This window comes from Ambystoma mexicanum, chromosome 1q (genome assembly GCF_040938575.1).
Source record: "Ambystoma mexicanum isolate Mex_15411 chromosome 1q, UKY_AmexF1_1, whole genome shotgun sequence".
Lineage (NCBI taxonomy): Eukaryota > Metazoa > Chordata > Amphibia > Caudata > Ambystomatidae > Ambystoma > Ambystoma mexicanum.
Window position 1 is genome coordinate 1,460,184,474 of NC_090922.1, and position 25,680 is coordinate 1,460,210,153.

Sequence of the window (25,680 nt, forward strand, 5' to 3'; positions counted from 1 at the left end):
CAATGCCTACTTTCTTCGATTTCCAGGCACCTTAAATGAACCATGAATTGAACTCATTTTTGGTTTGCATTTACATGTGGGGCAGGAGATTTTGTTGTACAGAGGACAAAAGGAGTGCACTAGGTGTTGATAAATGTGTTGTGCGCATTCTGCGGTATTGTAAGCATTACATTATGGGCTAATACCAAGCATTATTTCTGTGTATACTGTGTGACAGCATAAGGCCATGAAGAGCGCACAATGTGTTTCTTTTCATTACTAGCAGTTCAACCATGCATTACACCCAGTGCTTATGTACTATATAAAAAAAAAGTGGATATTTATTTGTATTACATTTTTTATATAGCGCCAACGCTAACACCAAAACAAACACAAGAGAACCGCAGTAGATGCTGAAAGACAGCTGAGGATGAGCATTTCGGTAAAGGGGTGCGGTGCGTTCAATTTCCAATGACACTATGCCCCTCAAGTCCGGCGGTAAAGTGCTCCATAACATAGGAGCGGCTGCGAAAAAAGCTCCCTTTCTCACAAGGGCCAGCATAGTTCTTGGGACCCAGAGTCCTTCGTCACAAGAGCCAGCATAGTTCTTGGGACCCAGAGTCCTTCGTCACATGGGCCAGCATAGTTCTTGGGACCCAGAATCCTTCGTCACAAGGGCCAGCATAGTTCTTGGGACCCAGAGTCCTTCGTCACAAGGGCCAGCATAATTCTTGGGACCCAGAGCCCTTTCTCACAAGGGCCAGCATAGTTCTTGGGAGCCAGAGTCCTTCCTCACAAGGGCCAGCATAGTTCTTGGGACCCAGAGTCCTTCGTCACAAGGGCCAGCATAGTAGGGCCAGCATAGTTCTTGGGACCCCGAGTCCTTCGTCACAAGGGCCAGCCTAGGTCTTGGGCCCCAGAGTGGATCAGAATCATTGGATCTTAATGTCCTCTGACTGGGAAGCTTGGATCTTAATGTCCTCTGACTGGGAAGCTTGACTAAGTCCACTGTTAAGAAGCAGGACTGGTGCCACAGAGACACCTGTATGTAACAGACAGGATCGGATGTGAAATCCTGGAAGCTCTTTCCTGGCCTGTGACATATGCTCCCATCGGCTCAATTCATCCACACGGTTCTATGTTGTTACATTGCTAGTTATTTTTCCGATTAGTTTTTGCCGAGATTTTTTTTCTCGAAAAAGCAATTAATTTTGTTTGCAGCAAATTATAATAAAGTGTTGGCATTCTGGCCCTAGTTTACGTAGTCTGCCCGCTGTTCCTGCGTTCATAAGCTCAGTCTTGTCATTGTTCAGAGCTAGTCCATTCTGGAGCATCCACAATTGAATCAGGGAATACACACTATTAGTATCCAGAGAGGGCGCAATCGGAATGAAACAACCATTCTTATTGGCCCTCACCGAGGCATTACACGGCCGGGAATCCCTCGGCTATTGTACCTGGGGGGGGGGGGCGTGGCAGCCCCTCAGCCAATGAGGAGGCTCGAAGCAGGGCCATCCGCGCTCCGAGCTTCCCCACGGCAGAGAGGCTGCCTTCGGCCCCGCCGGGGACTCAGGTAAGGCTTTCCCTTTCCTTTCCTCCCTCCCAACCCCACTTACTTTCTTCTCCTTTTTTTTTTTTATCGGGAGCGGACACGGTGGGAACACTTCTGTTTCCAGCGCATATCCGCTCCCGATGGCTGCCATGGAAAGGGAAAACGGACTCCGTTTTCCCTTTCCCGGTGGCCATTTTCTTGGTCGTTTTTTTTTTCTGTCCCAACAGAAAAAAATGCTTTTAGTGCCCCGGTCATGCAAATCTTGTGGGCCGGGGTACTAAAGGCAATATGACCCTCGCAGCGGGGGCATTACCTGAGTCGGTAATGCCCTCGCCGCTCGGGTCATATTGCTTAATTAACCTCCTCCCTATCCTTATCATACAGCTGGACAGGGTGTCATCTGCATAGTTAGTAAAATGAACCCCCTTGTCCTCTGAAAGCTGGAACAGTGGCAGGGGGAAGACATTATATAAGGAAGGGGAGAGGCGTGATCCCTGCGGGACCCCAAACTGAACTACGACTGGGTCCGCTGTTGCTTTCCAACTACAAATCCTAGCCGGGTGATTTTCCAAATAGGAATCATCAATACCACTAGCTGCCCGCGATCCATATGTATCTTAATATATTAGACTTCAAGTCCAATCTGTGATGTCAGCTTGCCAGGCGGCTAATTCGGGGTTCCCGGGGAGCATCTTTGCAAGGTACCAGCGTGGAGCAGTGGCAGGCTAAGTGGAGCAAGTACACAATTCTTATTTTCTTAATGTTCTTTGTATAGAGCTAAAACACCATTGCATGATGATTGCTGAATTGCTATGTAAAGGAGAGAAAGAGGATTGGGATCAGTGGATGGGAGGGTGGGAGAGAAAGATTTGAATCTATGTGATACAGAGGATAAGCGGAAGGTGTGTCTGAACTTGAGCCGGTAAGGCTCGGTGCGCAGTGGCACTGGTAATGAGTTCCAAAGGGAAGAGCTATGGTGGTGAAGAGGTCTACCTCCGCAGTGTGCTAGTCCTGGCGAACTTGAGCCAGCTCCTTCAAGTCAATGCATTTCTTCTCCAGCAGACAGTTTTCCTGGAGCCAAGGTATTGCTATCTGCATGATGTCACTGCTTGTCGGCTACTGGCTATGTATATGCCCGCATTGCAGTAAGGTAGCCAACTCCAGCGACGTCATTTAGTGGTCGCTAGAGGTACAGAGGTGTCCCTTGCGACCGCTGTGGTCTCCCTTGCAACCTCTTTAAAAAAAAAAATGTGTTTGTTAATGCAAGCTCCTGGGCTGTGGCCAGCACCATGTGGGTCTTTACTTCTGGAGGGCTGTGTGATGTCACCTCCGCTACCCCAGGCATTTTGGCGAAATGACGTCCCTGGCACTGGCGAACTTTACAAAGTGGCAGACATTGTAAACACTTCTTCTTTATTGATAGATTAAAACAGGCAATTCTGTGAAAGTGTCCTTCTGGTCTTCTGTCCACGATCCCCAGGCTCCAGTTTTAGAGGTTTCTAGAAATAATAATTTAATTTGTTTGAAAAACTCTGTCCATCATATTTCCATCAGCTGTTCGGTGCCCACGATAATCTCATTGACGCGTTTAGCTGAAATAGAACAACAGAAATAGTTCAGTGATAGCACATACAACCACACCGCTGCCTGCTTAGCTAAGATGCACCCAGATCGAGTGTGATCAGCTCCAGGGTGACAGCACATGCAACCACACCGCTGCCTGCTTAGCTAAGATGCACCCAGATCGAGTGTGATCAGCACCTGGGTGACAGCACATGCAACCACACCGCTGCCTGCTTAGATAAGATGCACCCAGATCGAGTGTGATCAGCACCTGGGTGACAGCACCTACAACCACACCGCTGCCTGCTTAGGTAAAATGCACCCAGATCGAGTGTGATCAGCACCTGGGTGACAGCACATGCAACCACACCGCTGCCTGCTTAGATAAGATGCACCCAGATCGAGTGTGATCAGCACCTGGGTGACAGCACATGCAACCACACCGCTGCCTGCTTAGATAAGATGCACCCAGATCGAGTGTGATCAGCACCTGGGTGACAGCACATGCAACCACACCGCTGAATGCTTAGATAAGATGCACCCAGATCGAGTGTGATCAGCACCTGGGTGACAGCACATGCAACCACACCGCTGCCTGCTTAGCTAAGATGCACCCAGATCGAGTGTGATCAGCACCTGGGTGACAGCACATGCAACCACACCGCTGCCTGCTTAGATAAAATGCACCCAGATCGTGTGTGATCAGCACCTAGGTGACAGCTTTTACTACGGAGCAAAGCAGGTGAGTTGGCCACCGAGCGCGACCCCATTTTGGCTGGAAAGCGCTTCTGAAAGGCCATCCAGGCCCTGTTTGGCTTCGTTTTTGCCGGGCACTTCTTCCTGGTTTCTCCTCCCTCCTCCCGCCTCCAGGCCCTCCCTCACTCCTGATTGGCTGTTTTCTCTTGCTTCCACGGGCCTAGTGACCCATTGCAGCTGCCTGCCTCCATTTACTACGGAGCAAAGCAGGCCTAGTGACCGACCCACTGCAGCTGCCTGCCTCCATTTACTACAGAGCAAAGCAGGCGAGTTGGCCACCCAGCGCGACCCCATTTTGGCTGGAAAGCGCTTCTAAAAGGCCATCCAGGCCCTGTGCCCCTTTGTTTTTGCCGGGCACTTCTTCCAGGTTTCTCCTCCCTCCTTCCGCCTCCCAACCCACCAGCACCACTCTCATTGGTCCTCCCAGCCTCCATCACTGGTCTTCCCAGGGCAGCCCTCTGCCCGTGCAGCGATGCGGCTAAGGCCCCAAGGCCAAGGGCGGCTCCGACATTGGCGGCTCCAAGATGTGTCTGCAGGTGTCCGCAGGGGAAGCCAAGGAAGCCAGCAGACACCAACAAAACTATGAGTGTGGCACGGGTAGGGTGCAGAGCAATTACTCTACTCCAGAAAGCCCCTGTCACTCTACCTTACCTTCCATAGCGTAGACTGCCATAGACTTAAACAGTACATACTTAGGAAGACTTGTGACCACTGTGAATAGATTGTAAATGTTGCCTTGTGATGCATATTAACTTGCCTGCCAATTTTAGCTAGTGCCACACATGTAGGGAACTGAACTTTAGCTTGCGCCGCATCTAGATAGAAATGTGACTTAGCATATGCCACACTTGTACGGAATTCTGAACTTTAGCTTGCACCGCATCTAGATAGAAATGTGACTGTTAGCATGTGTCACACTCAGGATTCCTAACTTTAGCTTGCGTCGCATCTAGATAGAAATGTGACTGTTAGCATGTGCCACACTCAGGATTCCTAACTTTAGCTTGCGCCGCATCTAGATAGAAATGTGACTGTTAGCATATGCCACACTCGTATGGAATTCTGAACTTTAGCTTGCGCCGCATCTAGATAGAAAAGTGACTGTTAGCATGTGCCACTCTCAGGATTCCTAACTTTAGCTTGCGCCGCATCTCAATAGAAATGTGACTTAGCATATGCCACACTCGTACGGAATTCTGAACTTTAGCTTGCACCGCATCTAGATTGAAATGTGACTGTTAGCATGTGCCACACTCGTATGGAATTCTGAACTTTAGCTTGTGCCGCATCTAGATAGAAATGTGACTGTTAGAATGTGTCACACTCAGGATTCCTAACTTTAGCTTGCGTCGCATTTAGATAGAAATGTGATTGTTAGCATGTGCCACACTCAGGATTCCTAACTTTAGCTTGCGCCGCATCTAGATAGAAATGTGACTGTTAGCATGTGCCAGGATTCCTAACTTTAGCTTGAGTTGGATCTAGATAGAAATGTGACTTAGCATATGCAACACTCGTATGGAATTCTGAACTTTAGCTTGCGCCGCATCTAGATAGAAATGTGACTGTTAGCATGTGCCACACTCAGGATTCCTAACTTTAGCTTGCGCCGCATCTAGATAGAAATGTGACTTAGCATATGCCACAATTGTACGGAATTCTGAACTTTAGCTTGGACCGCATCTAGATAGAAATGTGACTGTTAGCATGTGTCACACTCAGGATTCCTGACTTTAGCTTGCGTCGCATCTAGATAGAAATGTGATTGTTAGCATGTGCCACACTCAGGATTCCTAACTTTAGCTTGCACCGCATCTAGATAGAAATGTGACTGTTAGCATGTGTCACACTCAGGATTCCTAACTTTAGCTTGCGTCGCTTCTAGATAGAAATGTGATTCTTAGCATGTGCCACACTCAGGATTCCTAACTTTAGCTTGCGCCGCATCTAGATAGAAATGTGACTGTTAGCATATGCCACACTCGTATGGAATTCTGAACTTTAGCTTGCGCCGCATCTAGATATAAATGTGACTGTTAGCATATGCCACACTCGTATGGAATTCTGAACTTTAGCTTGCGCCGCATCTAGATAGAAATGTGAATGTTAGCATATGCCACACTCGTATGGAATTCAGAACTTTAGCTTGCGTCGCATCTAGATAGAAATGTGATTCTCAACATGTACCACACTTAGAATTCTGAACTTTAGCTCGCGCCGCATCTAGATAGAAATCTGATTATTAGCATGTGCCGCACTCAGGATTCCTAACTTGAGCTTGCGCCGCATCTAGACAGAAATGTGACTGTTAGCATATGCCACACTCGTATGGAATTTTGAATTTAGCTTGCGTCGCATCTAGATAGAAATGTGAATGTCAGCATGTACCGCACCTAGATGGAATCCCACAATTGCAAGGACAGCAATGCCAACTAACCAACCAACTAACAATTTCATCCCTCTGCATACACCTCTCAAACTCTAACCAAACACAACCACAAGCCTAAAACGCAGCAATCCACACAAACTTCACAACAATGCAACAACAAAACAAGGCACACATAGACTTGCACAACAGCACACGACGACTACCGACCGTAAAACACCCCAAGCCCAGCCAACGGACCCACCGGGTTGAGGCTGCCAACAGCACATCACTGCTCTCTTGCACTTTTCCAGCTTATTCCCACTAACCCACCCCCTCCTCTCCCCTTTTCAGAGCCACCAGAGCGCCAGGGGACCACTTCGGTGGTGATGGTGCGCGGTACAAATGTCCTTTAACATTAACATTAACAGCACATGCAACCACACCGCTGCCTGCTTAGATAAGATGCACCCAGATCGAGTGTGATCAGCACCGGGGTGCTGGAATCTGCCCCTGAATCTGGGAATCTGTCTAGGACTATGCCTGAGGATCCGAGCAGTACCTTGTTTGAAGGTGCTCTTAACCCAGGCATCACATTTTTAATGGTCCTGATGTCCTAAGGTTGGCATGTCGGAGAATTGTGGGGTCCAAGGACTTGTACGTTTCAGGGTTATGCTAACGGAGTCATCCTGAGCCTTCTAATATTTGAATCTTCTCATGTCTCAGCAATTCGGAGCCTAGCCTTGATTTAGGTGTATGCGAGTTTTACTGGACCAATGTGTTAAATCTGTCTACCCAAGGCAATGCTTACTCAGTTTCATGAATTAAAGCACAGTTTTCTCATCAGGTCAAGTCAAGGGCCAGCCAGCAGGAAGACCAGTGACTCCACACTGTGCTTGGGGGACACTGCTGATAGCAAAGTTGTTTTCATTATGTTCCTCGTTGGACATGTATAGTTTGTGCTGCTGTTCTTCTTGGTGGCCCCTGCACTTTCCAGCCTCTTGTTTGTCTCATGGGTTTATCCATCTCTCAAGCAAAGGTTACATTCTCTCTCGGGAGATAAATGGGACGCAGTTCAGAAGGATATGATACAGTCTTTACAAACACCTGTTTTTCTCACATCGAAGCTCCCCGTTTCCCCCCTACCCCAGGGCCTATTAATCATGGTGAGGAGGCTTGCGATCAGGACCACCGTCTCCTGAGCGCCTCCTCCCCGCCCAGAACCTGACATGCAAGGCACTGCCTATGCGTGCCCTGTGTGCATGACAGAAAGTGTATGTGGATTACAGCAACAGACATTGATGTTCCTAATAAATGGTCTAGGTAGTTACAGCTAGTCCAAAACGGGCAGAGCGCCTGATACTGGGACCCAACCAATTGGATCACGTCACTTCAGCTCAAAGAGCGCTCCACCTTCTCCAAGTAGAGTAGAGCATCATGTTTAAGCCCCTATGCATGGCACGCAAAGCGTCTTAGAACAAAGGACTAAATATCACATGACCTTCTTCCCATGGAACCGCCCACATGGATCTATCCAATGCCACCCGAAAGATCTGACAACAGATTGTCACATGTAGGCCGACGCACAGCACATCACGATCCAGCCCACTGGGATGGAGACAGCAACTTGGAATGGACCTGGGCCGGTAAGGAGGGCAGGATGGGAACGAGGGGGAGAGTGGTGTGCAGTGCAGCTGGACATTGGGAAGAGCCCCCAAACCCCAAAATGTTCAGGGGAGGAGAAAGAGCGACCTTGCATAGGTCGGCTTTACCAGGAGGCCCTTGGCAACGTCGCTCTTTTATCAGTGACATTTAGGCCTAGATCCTCATGTCATCCGCTTGAAATTTAGACATTGAACTAACAAAGACATTCACCCAGACCTCAGTACTCTGGAATGAGCTCCCATTAGAGGTAAAACCCCTCTGAAAGTATGACACACTGGTACTACGTATACCACAAAGGCAGTGTTTTTGCAGTTTCCTGAGTTTGTGACACAATGTGAACCTCTGTGGCAGTGGTTGCGCAGTTTCCGTACTGTACACACTGTTGCAATGGTCGTGATTGTGTGACCCAATGTGCACCTCTCAGAGGCAGTTGGTGTGCAGTTTCTGGACTGCATGACAGGCTGTAATACATGAACCCCAGAGGAAGTGTGTTTGTGGTTTCCTGAGTGTGACACAATGGGTACATCAAAAGCAGGTGTTACATAGGTATCTGTGAGTATGACACACTTCTACTATGTGAACTCAAGAGGAAGTGCTTTTAACGGTTCCCTGAGTAGTTATCTGTGAGTATGACACACTGCTACTATGTGAACTCAAGAGGAAGTGCTTTTAACGGTTCCCTGAGTAGTTGCTGAGTGTATGACACACTGTTAGTATGTGTACCTATGACAAAATGACTACTAAACCGCCTACGCAGCCTCGCACTACCACTAAACCAGCAGTGATCCCAGTCATACAGTAAAACAGGCCGAATCAGACGGGCATACCACCCTTGCCCTTTGCTGTAACGCAGGCATGCTATCCTCTGAGGAGGGATGTCAAGTGATCACAGTAGCAACCCACAAAGCCCAAAAAGAAGTACAAAGACTCAAGTATTAAACAATGTCCAATCAAGGCTCTATAAAATAGGTATACTTTAGTTAGCAATCAAAAATGCAAATAACTAATAGAATCAAAAACCCACCTATGTAAAAGAACACAGAACATGCAAAACGTTTAGAAATTGGATCTGGGTACTTGAGCAGGGGTGACAATTGCTGCATTGTCACTTTAAAGGGTTAAATGTGTCTTTTCAAGAAAGGGTCTAAAGGGGGCCTTAAAAATCACTGTGGCCCCAGACGGTTATTCTTGTCTTTGGGGCTCAACAGCGTTTCTAGGAACTTCCTGAAGCGGTGATTTAGGTTGAGTTGGTGAGCTGGTCGATTCGGTCCAACAGGTGGATTGGATATGAAACAGCTTAGGACGTTCAGGCATGTCCCAGTTGGTGTAGCTCACAAGCAGTTAGATGAAGGGATCATGGCCCAGAGCTGTTACTGGACGTCTGGGTTGCTGGGAGGCCTAGTCTAGGGTATTCAGGACAAGTTAAGCCCTTTGGGTTGCACTCCCATTCCAGGGAGCTTGGCTGGCACCTACGGGGGCTCATTCACACCCAGCGACAGGATCCTGGTTCCAGTGCAGCCAGCAGTGAGGCCTTGGTCCAACAAAAGTTACCCCAACTGTTCCCTGGGGATGTTTAGGGGGACAGAGCTCTCCTCTGCCTTGTATGCATTCTGTCTTCACCTCTACGGCTAGGGAGTTTGTTATGGACTGCAGCCCCAACAGACATCCAAATATTATCCTTCTCTTGATGGTCCAAATATGAATCAAGGAAGGAGTGGGAGATCCCTTCCTTATAAAAGGTAAACTGTAACAGGAGACTGGACAAAGGCCGGCCTACTACAAGAGGTCCAATTCCTGTAGCAAGTGATACTTGCTTTCTTGCATCATACCCAAAGTTTCTTGTTCTGAAGGAAATGGAGGGGACAGCAGGTGAGACTACCAGAAAAGCATGAGGGGGGAAACCCTTATCAGATCCCCGTTTCCCTTTCCAGCTACTCGACCCCTCCTCAAGCCTGCAGCTTCAAAGGTCCTTTGACCCTGGTGTGAGGCAGGCTTTTGCTACATAAGTGTCCTTTTAAATTATGGCTCCAAGGTGATCCTTTGATGAGAGCTCATAAGCTTGAAGGTATTTCCCTTCATCCCAGAGAATCAAAGGAGTAGCTTCATGCCTATTATCTCACTTGCTGAAGAGGGAACAGGCAGCCTAGCCATGACTCTACATAGCCCTAACAATTGACCTGGGCTTACAGGATTGACACTTGTCTGATATCAATTTGTATGTGGCTTTAATAATTTTGGGATCTCATCAATCACTATACCATAACCAAGTGTAGCTTATTCTGGTAGTTTACTCTGCCACCAGCTGGATAAGGCAACAATTATTACATTTTGGGTCAGAGGTGCAAACATTAAATTGAAGCCTCTGTCTGCCGTGACTTTGGGTTGCAGCAGCTGACATTAAATGCACATGTGACATTTGAACGTGCCCTGTGCCACTGAGGAGCAGGTCACTTGTGTAGCAAGGGCACATGCATGTACTATGCTTTTAGCATGGAACGTCATGAAAGGGAGGTCTGATGAGCTGGCTTCGAGTTATCTATCATTTAATCTATTGAATAAAAATAAAAGAAGCCAGGTTTCTCACACTCTCACCAAATTATGATCCGCGATAGTAGCCTTAAAGGCAGGTGTCAAAGCCGGGTGGATGAACAGCAGACTCGAGACCAGGTAAAAGTGAGGGTTATTTAATTTACAACCAGACCTACTAAGGTCCGAATACTTCACACATTGGGTCATCCTAACACCCGCTAGGTGGTGATCTTCAATTTTCTCCTTTTGTTACCCCACTTGGATTAAGGCCGCCTTGCTGATAGAAAACACTCCCTTATAGGGAGCTGTATCTGTTTTGGCTATTGCCTGGCATTGTCAGGCTCTGGCATAGCCCCCCCCCCCCGGACACTCCTCCTAGATACCCTCATTCAGCACCCTTAAATCTTCTGGTGGGGAAGAGGGTTCTGGAGGAGGGGAGAGAATGTGTTATCGATTTGACCCTGGGAAAATGCCAGCTTTTGTCTAGCCCTTGGTTGCTATTAGGCCAGCCACCATCAAGTGGGCTTATGATCGGTTTTTAAATCATTACTATCAGGCAAGGTTTGTTGGGTGGCCTGCTGGCTGTTACTTCCTTCACCTCATCCTTTCATATCTATATCCTTTTCATCTCCATCTCCTTTGCTCTACAGTCTTTCTTCCACTCCTGCTCCTTTATGCTCACATCCCCCTCCCTTCCTTTCTCTCCTTGTATGTCAGCTTGTCTCAGCTTTCTATGTCATCCATATACTCTCTCCTTTCCCTTCTTATCTCATGCCGAATCAGCATGCTCTAATGTGCATGCTTACCACTCGTTCACATAGTTCAATTTCCTTAAGAAGCCTTCGGCTGATCCTGACAATCCGGACAACCCTTTATCTCTCCTGTCCCACTATTCCAAAATCCTTAAATGACTCCTCTTTAACATCATCTTCAAATACCTGGACTCCAAGTACCTTCGGGACCCCACCAAATCTGGTCCTCATTCGACCAAATCAGCTCTCACCCATGTCTCTAACTTCCTGACGTCTGCTCACCACATCCTCTATCCTAATCCTATTTGTTCTCTCATCCACTTGAGATGGAGGATTACTCTTTCCTTCTTTTGACACTAGTTGGCATTGGAGTCCAAGAAACCTCCCTTGTCTGGTTTCCCTATTGTACCATTCTTCTCAATCTTATGGAAAACAGCTACATGTCCCTCAAGGATCTGTACTTTACTTCCTACTATTCACCCTTTACACCTACTCCATTGGTCAATAATCTCCTTTGGATTTTCCTGCCACCTCTTTGCGGATGGCATTCACAATGTGGATAGCACTTTCTTTTCTCATACTGAACTCCTTGATCTACTGACCCTCTTCTCCAAGACATGCAATTTATGGGACCTCTTCGACAGCAACCTTCACCACTATTACCTCGGCCTCCCTAGCAACATTGGTAATGATATGGCATTCATAACGCGCCTATACAGAAGTGTTTCAAGGCGCAACGAGGCAAGGGACGGCAAACAGAGGGAAGACAGACAACGATCCTACTATGCCAGGTGACATTGAGAATGTGCAAGTGCAGGGGAGGGGGGGAGGGGAAAAGTGCAGGGGGAAGGGGAGGGGCAGTGCAGTACATAGTATAACAGTAAATAAATAAAGACAATAAATAAAAGTGCGGCCAGCTGTTGGCAAGTGCAAGGGTAAGTGCAGTCATCAGAGGTCAAGTGCTAGTAGGGGCTGTAGGGATACAGAAACTTTCCCCGAGTGCAAGGGTTGCCTGGTCGCAGTGCAGGTGTGCAACTGGCGGACAGGGGACCTGGGCCCGAGATCAGAGGGTGACCTGCTTAACATCAGGAATATCCACCCCATTCTCATCTATAATTCCACAAACACCATCATATTAACCCTAGTTATCAGTCACCTTGAACAATGTAAAATCCTGCTCCTGGATCTCCCTCTCTGCTCCTTATTATCATTTGACTAGGTACTTAATTTTCCAACTGCACCATCTACATCTTCGCTGCTCATCTATCTACAAACACTCCCTCCATGCTGGCTAGCTCTCTATGAAAAAAGGATCCCTATTTACATTATTCTTATTCGCAAACCCCTGAATGGGTTTGTTCCCCACTACCTAACCTACATTATCTCACAGCATGCCACCCTTCACTCTTCTTCACTCCTAAATCTCTCCGTATAGTGGAAACTGACAAGATGGCATGTTGTATGACTGGTCTGTTTATTGAAAAATAAATACCTGTTTCTGTCCCTAATCGTCTAGACCCTTACCTAAGGAAAGAAAGATGTCAACGGAGTGCTTGTCAGGAATCGCTGTGATATAAGGTTTGTGCATCGTTCAGAATCTAACATACCCTGATTCCTGTCCCTACCACTAATAAAGGAATGAAACAAACTAACAGAAACAAAGCAGTGGCTTCATTCCCCAAAGATTGAACTGTGGTTGGCTTCTGACCTCTTGTTCGGTCTTTGCTTTGAAGGGGGTTTCTGGGCCCCATTGTTCAGTCAGCACAATGCTCTCTTTCTCCTCTCTCATACTGAATAAAGGGTTCTCTTTAATTTAGTGTCCTTTCTTCCCTCTAGATTTTAGCTCTCTTGTATACTTTGTACTAGTTCCGGGTGTCCGATATCCTTGGTCTTCATAAATGTGCCTCCCGGTCGTCTACAGGGTTTGTACAGGAGAGATTCCCAGAATGTCTTCTCTACCCCGGTCAGTGGTTATCCCTTGCTGGGCTTGGGGTCCTCCTCCCCACGTTGGGGTTTCTCTCCTGTGGCCCACCTCAGGGCTGTTTCATTTGCCCTGACTAGGGACTTGTTCGCTGCTTACACCACCTTCGGGTCATCTTTTATTCACCTCGCCTGCAGGTCGTTTGACTTGCACCCAGTCTCAGGGTCATCTCGTTCTCATCCCCTCTTAGGGTGGTTTCTCTCTCACCCCCTCATAGCGTCTGCTTCTCATTCTCATCACCTCTTGGAGTTATGCCTCTCTCAACCCCTCTGGGGGTCTACTTCTCACTCCACCACAGGGTCCTTTCGCTCTCACCCCGTCGGTATCTGCTTCGATGTATTTACCCACCGCCCGACTACCCCAAGCAACCGAGTACCTTTTGCCTCTATGCAGTGCTCCTCTGTTCGGGTCTTGGGTAGGCAGCGGGAGTTAATTTTGCCATCTTCTTTTGGCAGCTGCTCCCTTCATGACAGTGTCTAACGGGTTCTTGTGGCAGCTCTGCAGCTCATCTCGGTCTGGTGACTCCAGCACATTTGCTGGGATGCCTGTGCTGGATCGGCCTCTTCCGATCCGCGGGTTATCGGGCGAGACTTCTGCGGGCTCCTGCATGGTTTCAAGCACATCTGACGCAGTATCCATGCCTCGCAGGAAGGCTTTTTCTTGTGGCTCAGCGAGCCTATCTGTGGCCTATCTACAACGTGGATGTGCTCTTCTCCTCTGCTGTAGTGAGGTGGAGGGCGTATGACTCGTTCTCTGTGTCGATTTGAGTATCGCGCCTGAACAGAGCCACAAACCAAACCACCCTTAGACACATGCCTTGAAAACTCATTACATTCGTCAATCCCCATATAGCCAACAAACGTATGGCATTCTGAAGGCAAGGGAGGATAACACATATCCTTCTCTAGAGATTGCCTGTACTCCAAGTGGGGGGGGGGTCACCCCTTTAGGATCCCACGTACCCTGACCCCTTAGGGCTATTAAGCTTAGCAGGCTCACCTCCCTAGTCCCAAAGGGGGTGCCCCCTCCTCAGGAAGAGGGGACTAATTCCCAGGATTGTCACAGTACCCAATCCTCCTTGTGCTCCCACATGCCTTTCTTCTTCTCCCTTATTGTCCGGCTTCATTGGAACTCCCTTCCCATCCCTTGTATCAAAAAATTCCTCTTTTATAAACTCATTGAAATCCTCCCTGAAGCTCCACCTCCAAAACCAAGGGGCACACTCCACCTACTCCCATATTACGTCCACTCCCCGAATTTGACTTCACTGTACTGTGACGAATCTGAGGATGTTGTCCCTTCCCTCCCTATGGGGAGACCTTTCCCATGGGGCCAGTGTGGTGCATCCACAATACAATAATCCCCATGGGGTGGTGCACCAAAGGGAGGACCACATGGGGAAGGAAGCCCCCTAAGGAATTGGCGACGACTATTCCCAGGACACGTTACTACTTCAGTACCTGCCAAACCCTTCTTCAGTAGCAAGCCCTCCTTATTCCCCCCCCCCCCTAGCCACAGCCAATATGTTATGCTGTCAAAGAAATCAGACTAATATACTTGACAGGACTGAAATACAAACTAAGTACTTTGTATCTGGTTTTAAAAGAAATACTGTGAAGAAGATGATCAAGAGTCTGAGGATCACTATGGAGGATCAGCGTGAGCAATCTAGTTTCTCACAGAATATTATTGGTGCTGTTTTGTTGCTTTCATTTGGACCAGAGTTCAAAATGAGCCCAGCTGTGACGCAGAAGGAAAACAATCCTCCCAGGAGGCACTGTGGAAGCTGTGCACTGGGCAAGAGGACGAGAGCCAAACGGGAAGCCGTGAACAGATGAAAAGGAGAACACAAATCTAGTCCATGCTGGAAGGGCCGTTCGAGCTGCTGCCGAATGAATCTCTGGGCACCCCACCTGCGAGAAGTCAGATGGCTGCAGAGCCGCTGGAAATCCTGCTGCTCACCCGAACACTACCGGAGCCTCGAGAAGCAACACAGCTGCTCTGTAAAGGGTGGTACCTACAATGAAGAAGTTAACAAGTACGCAAGTTGCTCGAGGGGTGTTGAAGGTCAGTGCAAATAAGGGAGTGAAAAGATAAGTTGCAGCAAGAGGAACAGGGGCCGTAAAAAAGGACTGCAAGTCTGGGACCCGCACCCGTATGGAAGTGAAAGTAGAAGTGGGTCTTGGACCCAGAGGAATAAGAGTGTGTGGGACCCTGAAGCAACATTGCGAGTCTGAGACGCGCACCTATTTGAAAGTCAAACAATAAGGGTCTAAATCCCCGAGAATAACCGAGAGAGAGGAATCGTCACGTGGCAGGAAAGTGATCCAAACAGATACGACAGCGAAGTGCGAGTCTGGGACCCGCATCCATATGAGAAGCCAAGAATAAGAGGGTCAGGGACCCTAATTGAAGAAGGAGCCAACAAGGAGTTGTAGTATGGTTGGAAGGGGAGTAAATCAAGCAAGTACAACCCTACACTGCGAGTCTGGGACCCGCACCCATGTGAAATGCAAAGGCCTGAAAGGACGAGGAACAAGAAGGTCTGGGACACTGTAAGAGAACGAGAGATAGTCCATGAGAGGACAAAGGCTTGGCAGGAGAGTACACCAAGCTGCTCACATCTTTGCAAGTCTGGCACCTACACCCAGATGAGAAGTTGAGAACAAGAGGGTTAAGGGTCCTGGAAGTGAAAAGGACATAATCCTATGCTTGCTTGATAGGGATGTCTACTAAATTGATGCGATAAAAGAACTGAAGTTGAGAAAAATATCCTTGTAAATTACCCAGTGACATTTACCTGACAGGATACGGTGCTCAGAAGCCAAAGGGGAACGGGACACAATACTAGCCTTGCAGTCCTATACTTATGAACATTGTTATTTTGATTACTATATTGCCAGAGAAACTGGGAACCTTTCTGTTCGTTGGAACGAACATGAACACTTTACTTTCGGAAGAGATCATTGTGGCACAGTTGGTTTAAGGTGTTAATGTCAGGGACAGGGGTAGGTTTTTGAGACACAATAGTGACAGGTGTTCTGTTTTTGGACATCCTGACAATTTCACTCGTTTTCTTTGAGACCTTTTGAGCGCTAGGCTCAATGTTATGGACACATGCACGTGCATGGAGTTGACGCTGCGCCTCTACTTACTCTTATTAAAATGAAAAATACTCTAAAGTGTGTCTGTGCAAATGTTCTGATCCTCTTGTACACTGATGATGCATTCTAGAATGAGCACTTTTGCCATCACATGACGGCTCTAGCCCAGTTTATCTGAATTGAATATAGAGCGGATCCCAGTGGGAAGCCTGGTATATTTCTCAGACACATATCCAGATTTATCCCAGCTTCACTCTTCAATAAAGACTCTATAGAGAGATGATCCCAAAGGGATCCACCACTCTTATCATGGGGCCACAACTGGAAACATTGTCCTCTCCTCTTAACTCCTAGAAGGTCCATGATCTGGAAACCTTTTGAGAATCTGTAATCTGTCCTGTTGGACACAAGGACCATGATATCTGGATATCCAGGTGAATGGTCACCCTAAACATGCGAGTCAGATAACTTAAACTGTGGAATGTATGTTTATTTGGAATTCTGATATTATGTTTTGTTTTATTTATAGGCTCTGTCTGAAAAATGTGGGAAATAAGTCTGATCAAGTTTATTGCTCCTAGTGAAGGCTATTTCCGCCGAACACAATGAGCTTGTTATCAAACTGTTTAATTGGTAGAATGTTTTCACCCGCCATAACTTTTGTTACTTGAAAAAATGTTTTTAAAAGTAAAAGTTGTCTACATACACAATAAACTGTGTGTTATCTAATACCTTGTAAACTATCTATTTGAATACCTGTACGTACATGTCATAACTTATGACTGGCAACAGTTGATACATGTGCAGGGGGCGCGAGAGTTTCCTTAAATAGGACCTTCTTTCTTCTTTCCATATACTACTCAGCCTTGTGCCAAGGCTGCTTCTCTCCCCCCCACCCTGAATTACACTATATAACACTCGACTTTCAAAAGATGCCACAGAGAACAGAATTCAAGTTTCAAATAGCTTTTTAAAATGTCAGGGTGGTAGACAGCCTAACTTGCCCTATAACTAAGGTAAGGATTTCTCCTGACTAAGGAAAACTAAGGAAAGTCTGTGTCTATAAGTCCAAATCAAAGTTCTTTCTATGTCCAAAAACATATGCTTGCCCTCACATCTAGAAATAAACAATGCGTGTGATTCTTATTAACCAAAATAATGTTCAAAAGTAAAATCTCAGCTGCTCTCAGCTTACATCCTCCTTGGGCCTTCCACTTCAGGCTCAATATAGGTCCAATAGCTGGTTGTTTCTCCAATGTCCAACCAGGCCTTGGGGTTCCCTTCCCCAACTTCGATATGATACATTTCACAGAAAAAGAAGATCTTGAGATAAAGATTCTCAGTTCTACCGAATCTCAGGGTTCCTTTCCCCAGGATTCCAATATGGTACTTATTCTAAAGTCATTTGTTCAATGTAGGAAAACAACAGGTTTAGTTGATTTGCCTCCTGGCTTGCCTTATAAAGTAGTTCACAGTTTTCAGTGGCTTACTTACAATGTTCTTTTCTGGTCAACCTATTACAGGTCGTGCACCCATAAGTCTCTCCTTGGATTTGTTTAGCCCCTCCTGGTCTTTTTTGCATTGGGCTTCAGGTTTTCCACACTTCTTTCCTTTTGGCAAGTGTACCCTTTTCTGCACCAGTGTTTGTTTTGCCATAGGATCACAAATCTTCCTCACATTTGTAATTCGAATACTTACGTTTTGTTCAATTTGCCATTTGTTGTAGTTCTGTTCAAAAAGCTGCTGCTTCACATTTGTAGTTTGTGTACTTATGTATTTGTTCTTAATCAAATAGGAGTTCTCATTTAGTTTGGTATTCCATATGATGCGCTTTCATTCAAAAAACCATTTTCATTTAGTTCGGCATTCAATAGAATTTGCACTCACTTGTGCTTATGGACTGTTGCTTATTTGCAGTCCATTTGAAGCGCTGCGGTTTTCCCAGTATCCTTCAGACACTTATCGGTTATTTGCAGCACCCTATGGCGGCTTCCACTGTTCCCGCTTGTCGTCTCCGGAGCTGAGGAGCAGTCTGCCAGGCACGTCTCATCACAGATGCCGGCTTCTCTGCTCTGCTTCGCCCGCAATCCGCTTCCCGTCTGATCCTGGCTTCCGTACCAGGGTTTGGGCGTGCATGGCCTTTCTCGTTCCTCTGCTGTACAGCAGTGCCTGCTGCCTGCCTCCTAATGTGAAAACCCTCTTGCCTGGTCTACTGGGAATTGTTGCCAGCGTCTTGACTTCCTAGTCTTCTCTCAAAATGGCGGATCTCCTTCACCTCCTTCTCTCCTCACGTAGCTGCCTCTCCTATCTTTATATCCCTGAGCCCTATTAAGGGATCTCAGGTGTGGTTGTAGACTGGAATTGCCTGGCCCAATTAATGTGATGTGCCTGACCTTCAGTATTACCTATACTTACACCCCTCTTCTTCGTCTCAGTACTAGCGTGGTGTTGGTCTAAGGAAGTGTGCATTGCTTGTAGTTGCCTCTTCCTCTTCTCAGTTTTTGGTGGGCATTTAGAAGGAGATAGGGCATGAGTGAACATAGCCTATGAAAGCTGAGGGTAATGGAGGGTGATTCTGTATTAGGAAAGGAGGGAATACCATGTCTCTCCATCTGGCGTTCTCACCCAAATCCCCAAGGACCCTCCACCCATGTGATATTCCCACAATAGTCCAACCTCATGGTTGGGATCCAAGAGCAAGGGCCTTCACCTGGCCACCTGTGCAGAGGTTCCACAGGGAATAGGAGGGAGAATACCTTCAGGTTTGTCACACCTCTCAGCTACCAGTGAACCCAAGCATGTTCACACCAAAGCTCCTGTCTTTGGAAAATCAGGAGTAAGATGCGGACACGGGTGTCATGGTGGTTGGTAAAGACTTTTATTAACCAAAGTAAAAAGGGGGCTGGAGAAAATCCTATCTCGCCCTGACTCTAAGAGGGATTTTCCTGCATCAACAAAACTAAATTGTGTCTGTATAAGAATGTTCCAAGTAAAGTGTTACATACTGTGTCCAAGTCTTAACCAGACCCTTCCATCCTAAACTTAATATAAACAGAAAAGAGAAATGTCTCTCTGCTGGTCACTCGCAGCTCTTTTCCGAAGTTCCAACAAAGTTCCAAGGAAAGGTTCTGAAATAAAAAGAACGTTCCACAAGTCTCAGGGGGTTGGGGGGATAATGGGAGGCAACGGGGAGATTCCTTCTCCTGAGTTTCTTCAGGTTTCGTAAAGTTCACACTCTCAAGGGGTATGGATCTTTCCTTGACCGTTCCCAGATTTCTACAATACTCAAACTCAAGGTGGTTTGACTCTTCCCTTGAGCTTTCCCAGATTCTCACAGCTCACAATCCTAAGGCATATGACTATTCCCTTGAGCTTTCCAAGATTTCCACAAGGTCAAGAAGCAGCCCCACTTCTCTTAGCCTCTTGACAGCACCAGGGGGAAATGATTCCCTGGTCACAATATGTCCCAATACTAGGTCTCCCTTCCCTTGGATTCCACACACCCCAGATAATTCACCAAGAGTGAGGCTGAGTCCCAGACCCTCCTCTGTCAGTCTGGTACACTCTCCTATTGTGCTTTCAATGATTTGGATCAACACAATTGGATGCAGGTCCCAGACTCGCAATCTTTCTGCCAGGTATATATACTCTTTCCTACCAGGGCTTTCTTGCATAGTTAACACTCTCAAGGGGTATGACTCTTCACTTGACCTCTCTCAGATTTCCACAGTTCACAATTTACATGGGGTTGAACTCTTCCCTTGAGATTTTCCAGATGTTCACATGGTAAAGAAGCAACTCCACTTCTTTTAGCCTCTTGACCACACCAGGGGGTATGAGTCCGTGGTCACAATATGTCCCAATTCCAGTTCCAGGGGGATTAACTCCCTTCCCCTCAATTCCACACACGCCAGAAAGTTCAACAAGCTTGAGAGTGAGTTCCACACCCTCCTCAGTCAGTCTGGTACACTCTACTATTATGCTTTCAATAATTTTATCAACACAATTGGGTGCGGGTCCCAGACTCGCAATCCATCTGCCTGGTATACTCCCTGCCAGGGCTCTCTTGACTTGCTGGATTATCTTTCAACTATTCAAATTCATCTGCCCGATTTCTCTTGGCTCCTACTGTAGTCTAATGCTCCTATATGTCTTCTTTTTCCTGCATGTCTCTGGGTCAGGTCCCTTTGTAATGTCTATGCCCTGACTCACTTTTCTCCCCTAATGGCTCTCTATTCTTCTCTACAACACCCTCACTCTTCTTCGCAGTTTTGTCTTGCTTCTCCCGCTTTTGATCCCTAGCTTTTTTTAGGCCCCCTTTCTCTGGAACTCCCTCCCACTATCTCTGTTCCGCCACGTTCCTGAAGATTTTTTTGCTCTCTCCTTATAGTTCACATATTTTCATTATTTTTAAATGGTACTGTTGCTTCTTCCTCACGTTCTCCTATTTTGTGTATCACGTTTAAACATTAAGATCCGCACTTTGGCCAACATGCTTCCTGAATCCAATAAAATAATGTGTGTGTTCTTAGCAGTATGGCAAGGGCAGTTTCCTGGCCTTGTCAAGTGGGTGAGATGGAAGAACCACCACAAAGTGATCCAGACCCGGTCCGGGCCCTGAATTGCCATTTTTTACCCCTTCTCTTAGTGTGTGTAAGCTATAGAGCTGTAACCCTTTGTCACACGCCATGCTTCCCTTACAAGATGCTTGCCAGTGTCTTATTTCCCCCTAGGTCATCAGGTGTTACGAACCAGCCATTAGGATGAGACAACAAAACTGAAATCAGCCGCCAGCTGACGATTACGCGACCTCCAGCAGCAAATGTATCGACTGCCGCTGAGAGAGAGCAAGATCTGCAGCAGAGAAACACTAACAACACCGTACATGGGTGCAACACCAAAAGGCTCCCACAAGTAGGCAGATCTCAGCGGCGAAGAGCAGCACCTGACACAGTAGCAAAGCCATGCCAAAACAGGGCTGTATACACCTACATCAAAGGGCTCAGCAGAGCCTGTAGAATATCACAGTGAGAAGACGTATCATGAACAGTTAACCCTCGACCACTAGGGACAAGAAAAGGATTGGGGCTTTGTCAGCCCAGGCACTTACCCATACTATGAACTTGAATATTGACTTTCCAGCACCAAAGGGGCCATTTCGCTGCAGAACCATGCAGAGTGAGTGGGTGGGGCTTAGCGTTTTTTTAAAGACTTTCTGCTGCACAAACACTTCCTGGGAAGGGAAGACAGGTACAGATTGGACCAGCGGTCCAATCAAGACAGATGCAGGGTCCCGGTAGGTGGACTTGTCCAGGTGAGATCAGCTGAGAAAGTGGTAGACTAAGAGAACAGCAGGAGAAAGAAGCTGAGTGTGGAGACCATTATTCCAGAAGCTGAGGAATTGGTTTAGTGAGTACAAGGATACTGTAGTGCAAGAGTGCATGTGTGTGTGGCAAGGGTGTAGAAATGCTAGTGTAAGGAGTGAATGTAAAGTGGCTGATAGAAAGTATAAGGAAGGTGTTTTGAGTAGTGGTGAAGGGAGGATTGCAGTAGTGGGAGGAGGAGTGTAGCAGTGGGAGGACTAGCCACATATGGTGGAGGGGAAAACTCGGAGGAGTGAAACATCTGAGGGAGAGTGGTGGGGAGGGGGAGAGAGCAGAAGGGAAGAGGTATGCATTGCTATGAGTGCACACACCTGAAAATACCTGAGCAAGGGAAAGCCACTTCTGAACTCCCTTAGAACACCAACAACTGAAGAGGGTAGGGCTAGTTTGTCAGTCCCTAAAGGTGTTGGTGAGCTGGCTTCTTGGGTAACATTCTCTAGGCCAAGACAGCAACCAGGCAGTAGTGGTTACCGATTGGTAGCACTAACCTGGAGTTCCAGATACCTAGGTTAGGGAGACATGCCAAGGGAGATGAGAGTGAGGGAAGGATGTGGGGCCCACAAAATAAAAAATGAAAACCTGTAAACCGTCTTCATGCCTAAGATTGGTTTGTGCCATCTGTGACATAAGACACTGCTTATGTGGTGACTCCAGCAAGTGACAATGTTAATGTGTTCTACAAAGGCAGTGCACTAGTGCGGTTTCCGAAGAATGTGACTATGTGTGTTCCAGAGAGACAATGAGTAGCGACGTTATGCGCAGGGTGTGATGGGCAATACTGGGGGAGGGCGGGGCCTGCGAGAATGGTGCCCTATGCGCGCATTCGAGAGAAAGGACTGAAGGAAGGAAGCAGTACAGAACTCAAGGCTCCCTTTGATAACAGTCATAACCAGTAGAGCCACAAAATAAAAGATACACTTATTATGACCAGCGAGTTGAAGATGTGCAGCACGTCGTCCCCACATTGAGTAGGAGGTCCAATCTCATTTTTCTGGGTGTTATGTCCTTGCAGTCCTTCGCCATCTCGAACTTTTCAATTCACAACATCTAGCGGGACCCCACTGATGATGGATCGGTCTAGAGGTAAAAAGGCCACAATGCAGCCGTGGCACCTCCATGATGTCGAGTGGACGAAACTGGCAGTGTCAGTGATGCAGCTATTCTTGTCGGTGTGCTGGGTCTGGGCGTGGAAAGGCCAGTTGCCATGTTGCCCTGATACTGTGTTCACCCCTGTGTGTGTGGGTGGCGATGGGCTCCACCTCACCTTGATTGCTGGCGTATGGGCGCAGGACAGTGGATTCAGCAGCACTTGAGCTCTTCCATGACCTTTAGATTGTCTTGTTAGTGGCAGCCAATGTTATTTTCCATTCTGTTTTTACATTCATTGATTTTTCTTTTTTTTATTTCGCGTGTTTTGTGGTCTAGCAGAGTGATTTATTGCCTGTCAACTGCTGCGCGCATGCTCCATTCCGTGATCTAGTTTCCAGTGTTGGATTCCTCCTGCCGGTATTGCCGGCGGAGAGAGGGAGCAATGGGGGCCACATTGTAGGCCCACTGGTGCGCGGGAGCCACAGAAGACGCATCTCACCAGCCAACACTCATGCCACGAAATGCCTGCCTTCCGGCAGTTCAGGCCCTTTATTACGCTTACTTCACCACGCATGCGGGACGTGAGGTGGATATAACAGTTATGAATTGTTTTTTTTAGGTAAACATGGGAGTGTTACAGTTTGGCGACGGAGGTATGGATCTTACTCTTGTTATCTCACAGTATCAGACAAACTAAAGTCAAAAGGAGACAGAAAAGCAAAACGAACGAAAAGAAACTAAATGGCACTGCAAGTTCCAGTTTCGATTGGGTAATAATAATTGTATATTAACACATAATTTATGTAAAGGTTTTGGATAAAAGCACTACATAAATAAGTTATAATTATTAAGTGTTTATAGGAAACAGCACCTCTAATGTTGCTCTCAAACCCAGGCATGCATATAAATCCAGGCAGAAATGGCTGCATATTTTCTTTTATTTTTTAAAATATTTTTATTGGCATTTCTTTAAACATTAATTTCGGGACTCAACATTGCATATTTTCAAAGTATACATGGAGGCCTTAGGACTACAATAGTCTAGCAAGAAAAGGAAGGTAGCGGTGCTAGCAAACGCTCGAAGAACAGGTGGTCAATGAATACTTCCAACCTTGCCAGCAGAGAAAGAAAATGATGGCTCAAATATAGATAGCCCCTCATCAGGAGGCATAGAAAAGACGGAACAAGAAATGTGATAGCAAAGGCAACAAGTGCATTGTTATGAGAGAAAACAAGGGCCAAGTGAACCTGTGGATGTTCTCACAACCTGACGGGAATTAGCCAAAAAAACGGTCGTGTCAGAGAATCCTTGGACATAAGTGCCAAGATGCCAGAAGAAAAGCTACAGTGCAAGAATCCCATGCTACAAGAAAGATTAAAGGCAGGAGAAGGCTTGGCAAAGAGTGCAATACACGAACGAAGGAAGCCGAAAACCGAGACCTGAAAAAGAAATGACTAGAGTTGACGAAGCTAAAAGTGAAACCCCCAGGCAGAGAAGGGTGCAGCTACACACTGCTAGTGCTATACCCTCAATCTGTGTTCCTCCAGAGGCAGACTAGTGCGGTTTCCCGAGTATATGTGCACTCTTGCCATGCCCTCAATATGTGTTCCTCCAGAGGCAGGCTTGTGCGGTTTCCAGAGTATATGTGCACTCTTGCCATGCCCTCAATATGCGTTCTTCCAGAGGCAGGCTAGAGTGGTTTCCCGAGTATATGTGCACTCTTGCCATGCCCTTAATATGTGTTCCTCCCTCAATATGTGTTCCTCCAGAGGCATGCTAGTGCGGTTTCCCGAGTATATGTGCACTCTTGCCATGCCCTCAATCTGTGTTCCTCCAGAGGCAGGCTTGTGCGGTTTCCCGAGTATATGTGCAATCTTGCCATGCCCTCAATCTGTGTTCCTCCAGATGCAGGCTTGTGCGGTTTCCCGAGTATGTGTGCACTCTTGCCATGCCCTCAATATGTGTTCCTCCAGAGGCAGGCTTGTGCGTTTTCCAGAGTATATGTGCACTCTTGCCATGCCCTCAATATGTGTTCTTCCAGAGGCAGGCTAGAGTGGTTTCCCGAGTATATGTGCACTCTTGCCATGCCCTTAATATGTGTTCCTCCCTCAATATGTGTTCCTCCAGAGGCATGCTAGTGCGGTTTCCCGAGTATATGTGCACTCTTGCCATGCCCTCAATCTGTGTTCCTCCAGAGGCAGGCTTGTGCGGTTTCCCGAGTATATGTGCAGTCTTGCCATGCCCTCAATATGTGTTCCTACAGAGGCAGGCTAGAGTGGTTTCCTGAGTATATGTGCACTCTTGCCATGCCCTTAATATGTGTTCCTCCCTCAATATGTGTTCCTCCAGAGGCATGCTATTGCGGTTCCCCGAGTATATGTGCACTCTTGCCATGCCCTCAATCTGTGTTCCTCCAGAGGCAGGCTAATGCGGTTTCCCGAGTATATGTGCACTCTTGCCATGCCCTCAATCTGTGTTCCTCCAGAGGCAGGCTTGTGCGGTTTCCCGAGTATGTGTGCACTCTTGCCATGCCCTCAATATGTGTTCCTCCAGAGGCAGGCTTGTGCGGTTTCCCGAGTATATGTGCACTCTTGCCATGACCTTAATATGTGTTACTCCCTCAATATGTGTTCCTCCAGAGGCATGCTAGTGCGGTTTCCTGAGTATATGTGTTCCTTGGAGCCAGTGCTCGTGCCATGCTCTCAATATGTGTTCCTCCAGAGGCAGGCTTGTGCGGTTTCCCGAGTATATGTGCACTCTTGCCATGCCCTCAATATGTGTTCCTACAGAGGCAGGCTAGAGTGGTTTCCTGAGTATATGTGCACTCTTGCCATGCCCTTAATATGTGTTCCTACAGAGGCAGGCTAGTGCGGTTTCCTGAATATGTGTCTTCCATAGAGGTAGTGCTCGTGCCATGCCCTCCATATATGTCCCTCGCGAGACAGGCGTGTGCGGTTTCC

At 47.2% G+C, this 25,680-nt stretch overlaps 1 protein-coding gene across 1 annotated transcript in view; it reads right to left on the bottom strand.

The window, feature by feature from the left end:
• Positions 1-2,927: 2,927 nt before the first annotated feature.
• EIF2B3 (eukaryotic translation initiation factor 2B subunit gamma) overlaps positions 2,928-25,680 on the bottom strand; it is a 1,062,507-nt gene continuing 1,039,754 nt past the window's right edge. The window contains exon 12 of the mRNA XM_069642355.1: positions 2,928-3,123. Coding sequence (XP_069498456.1) covers positions 3,071-3,123 — 53 coding nt within the window. The 3' untranslated portion in view covers positions 2,928-3,070. The remainder of the gene's footprint in view (positions 3,124-25,680) is intronic.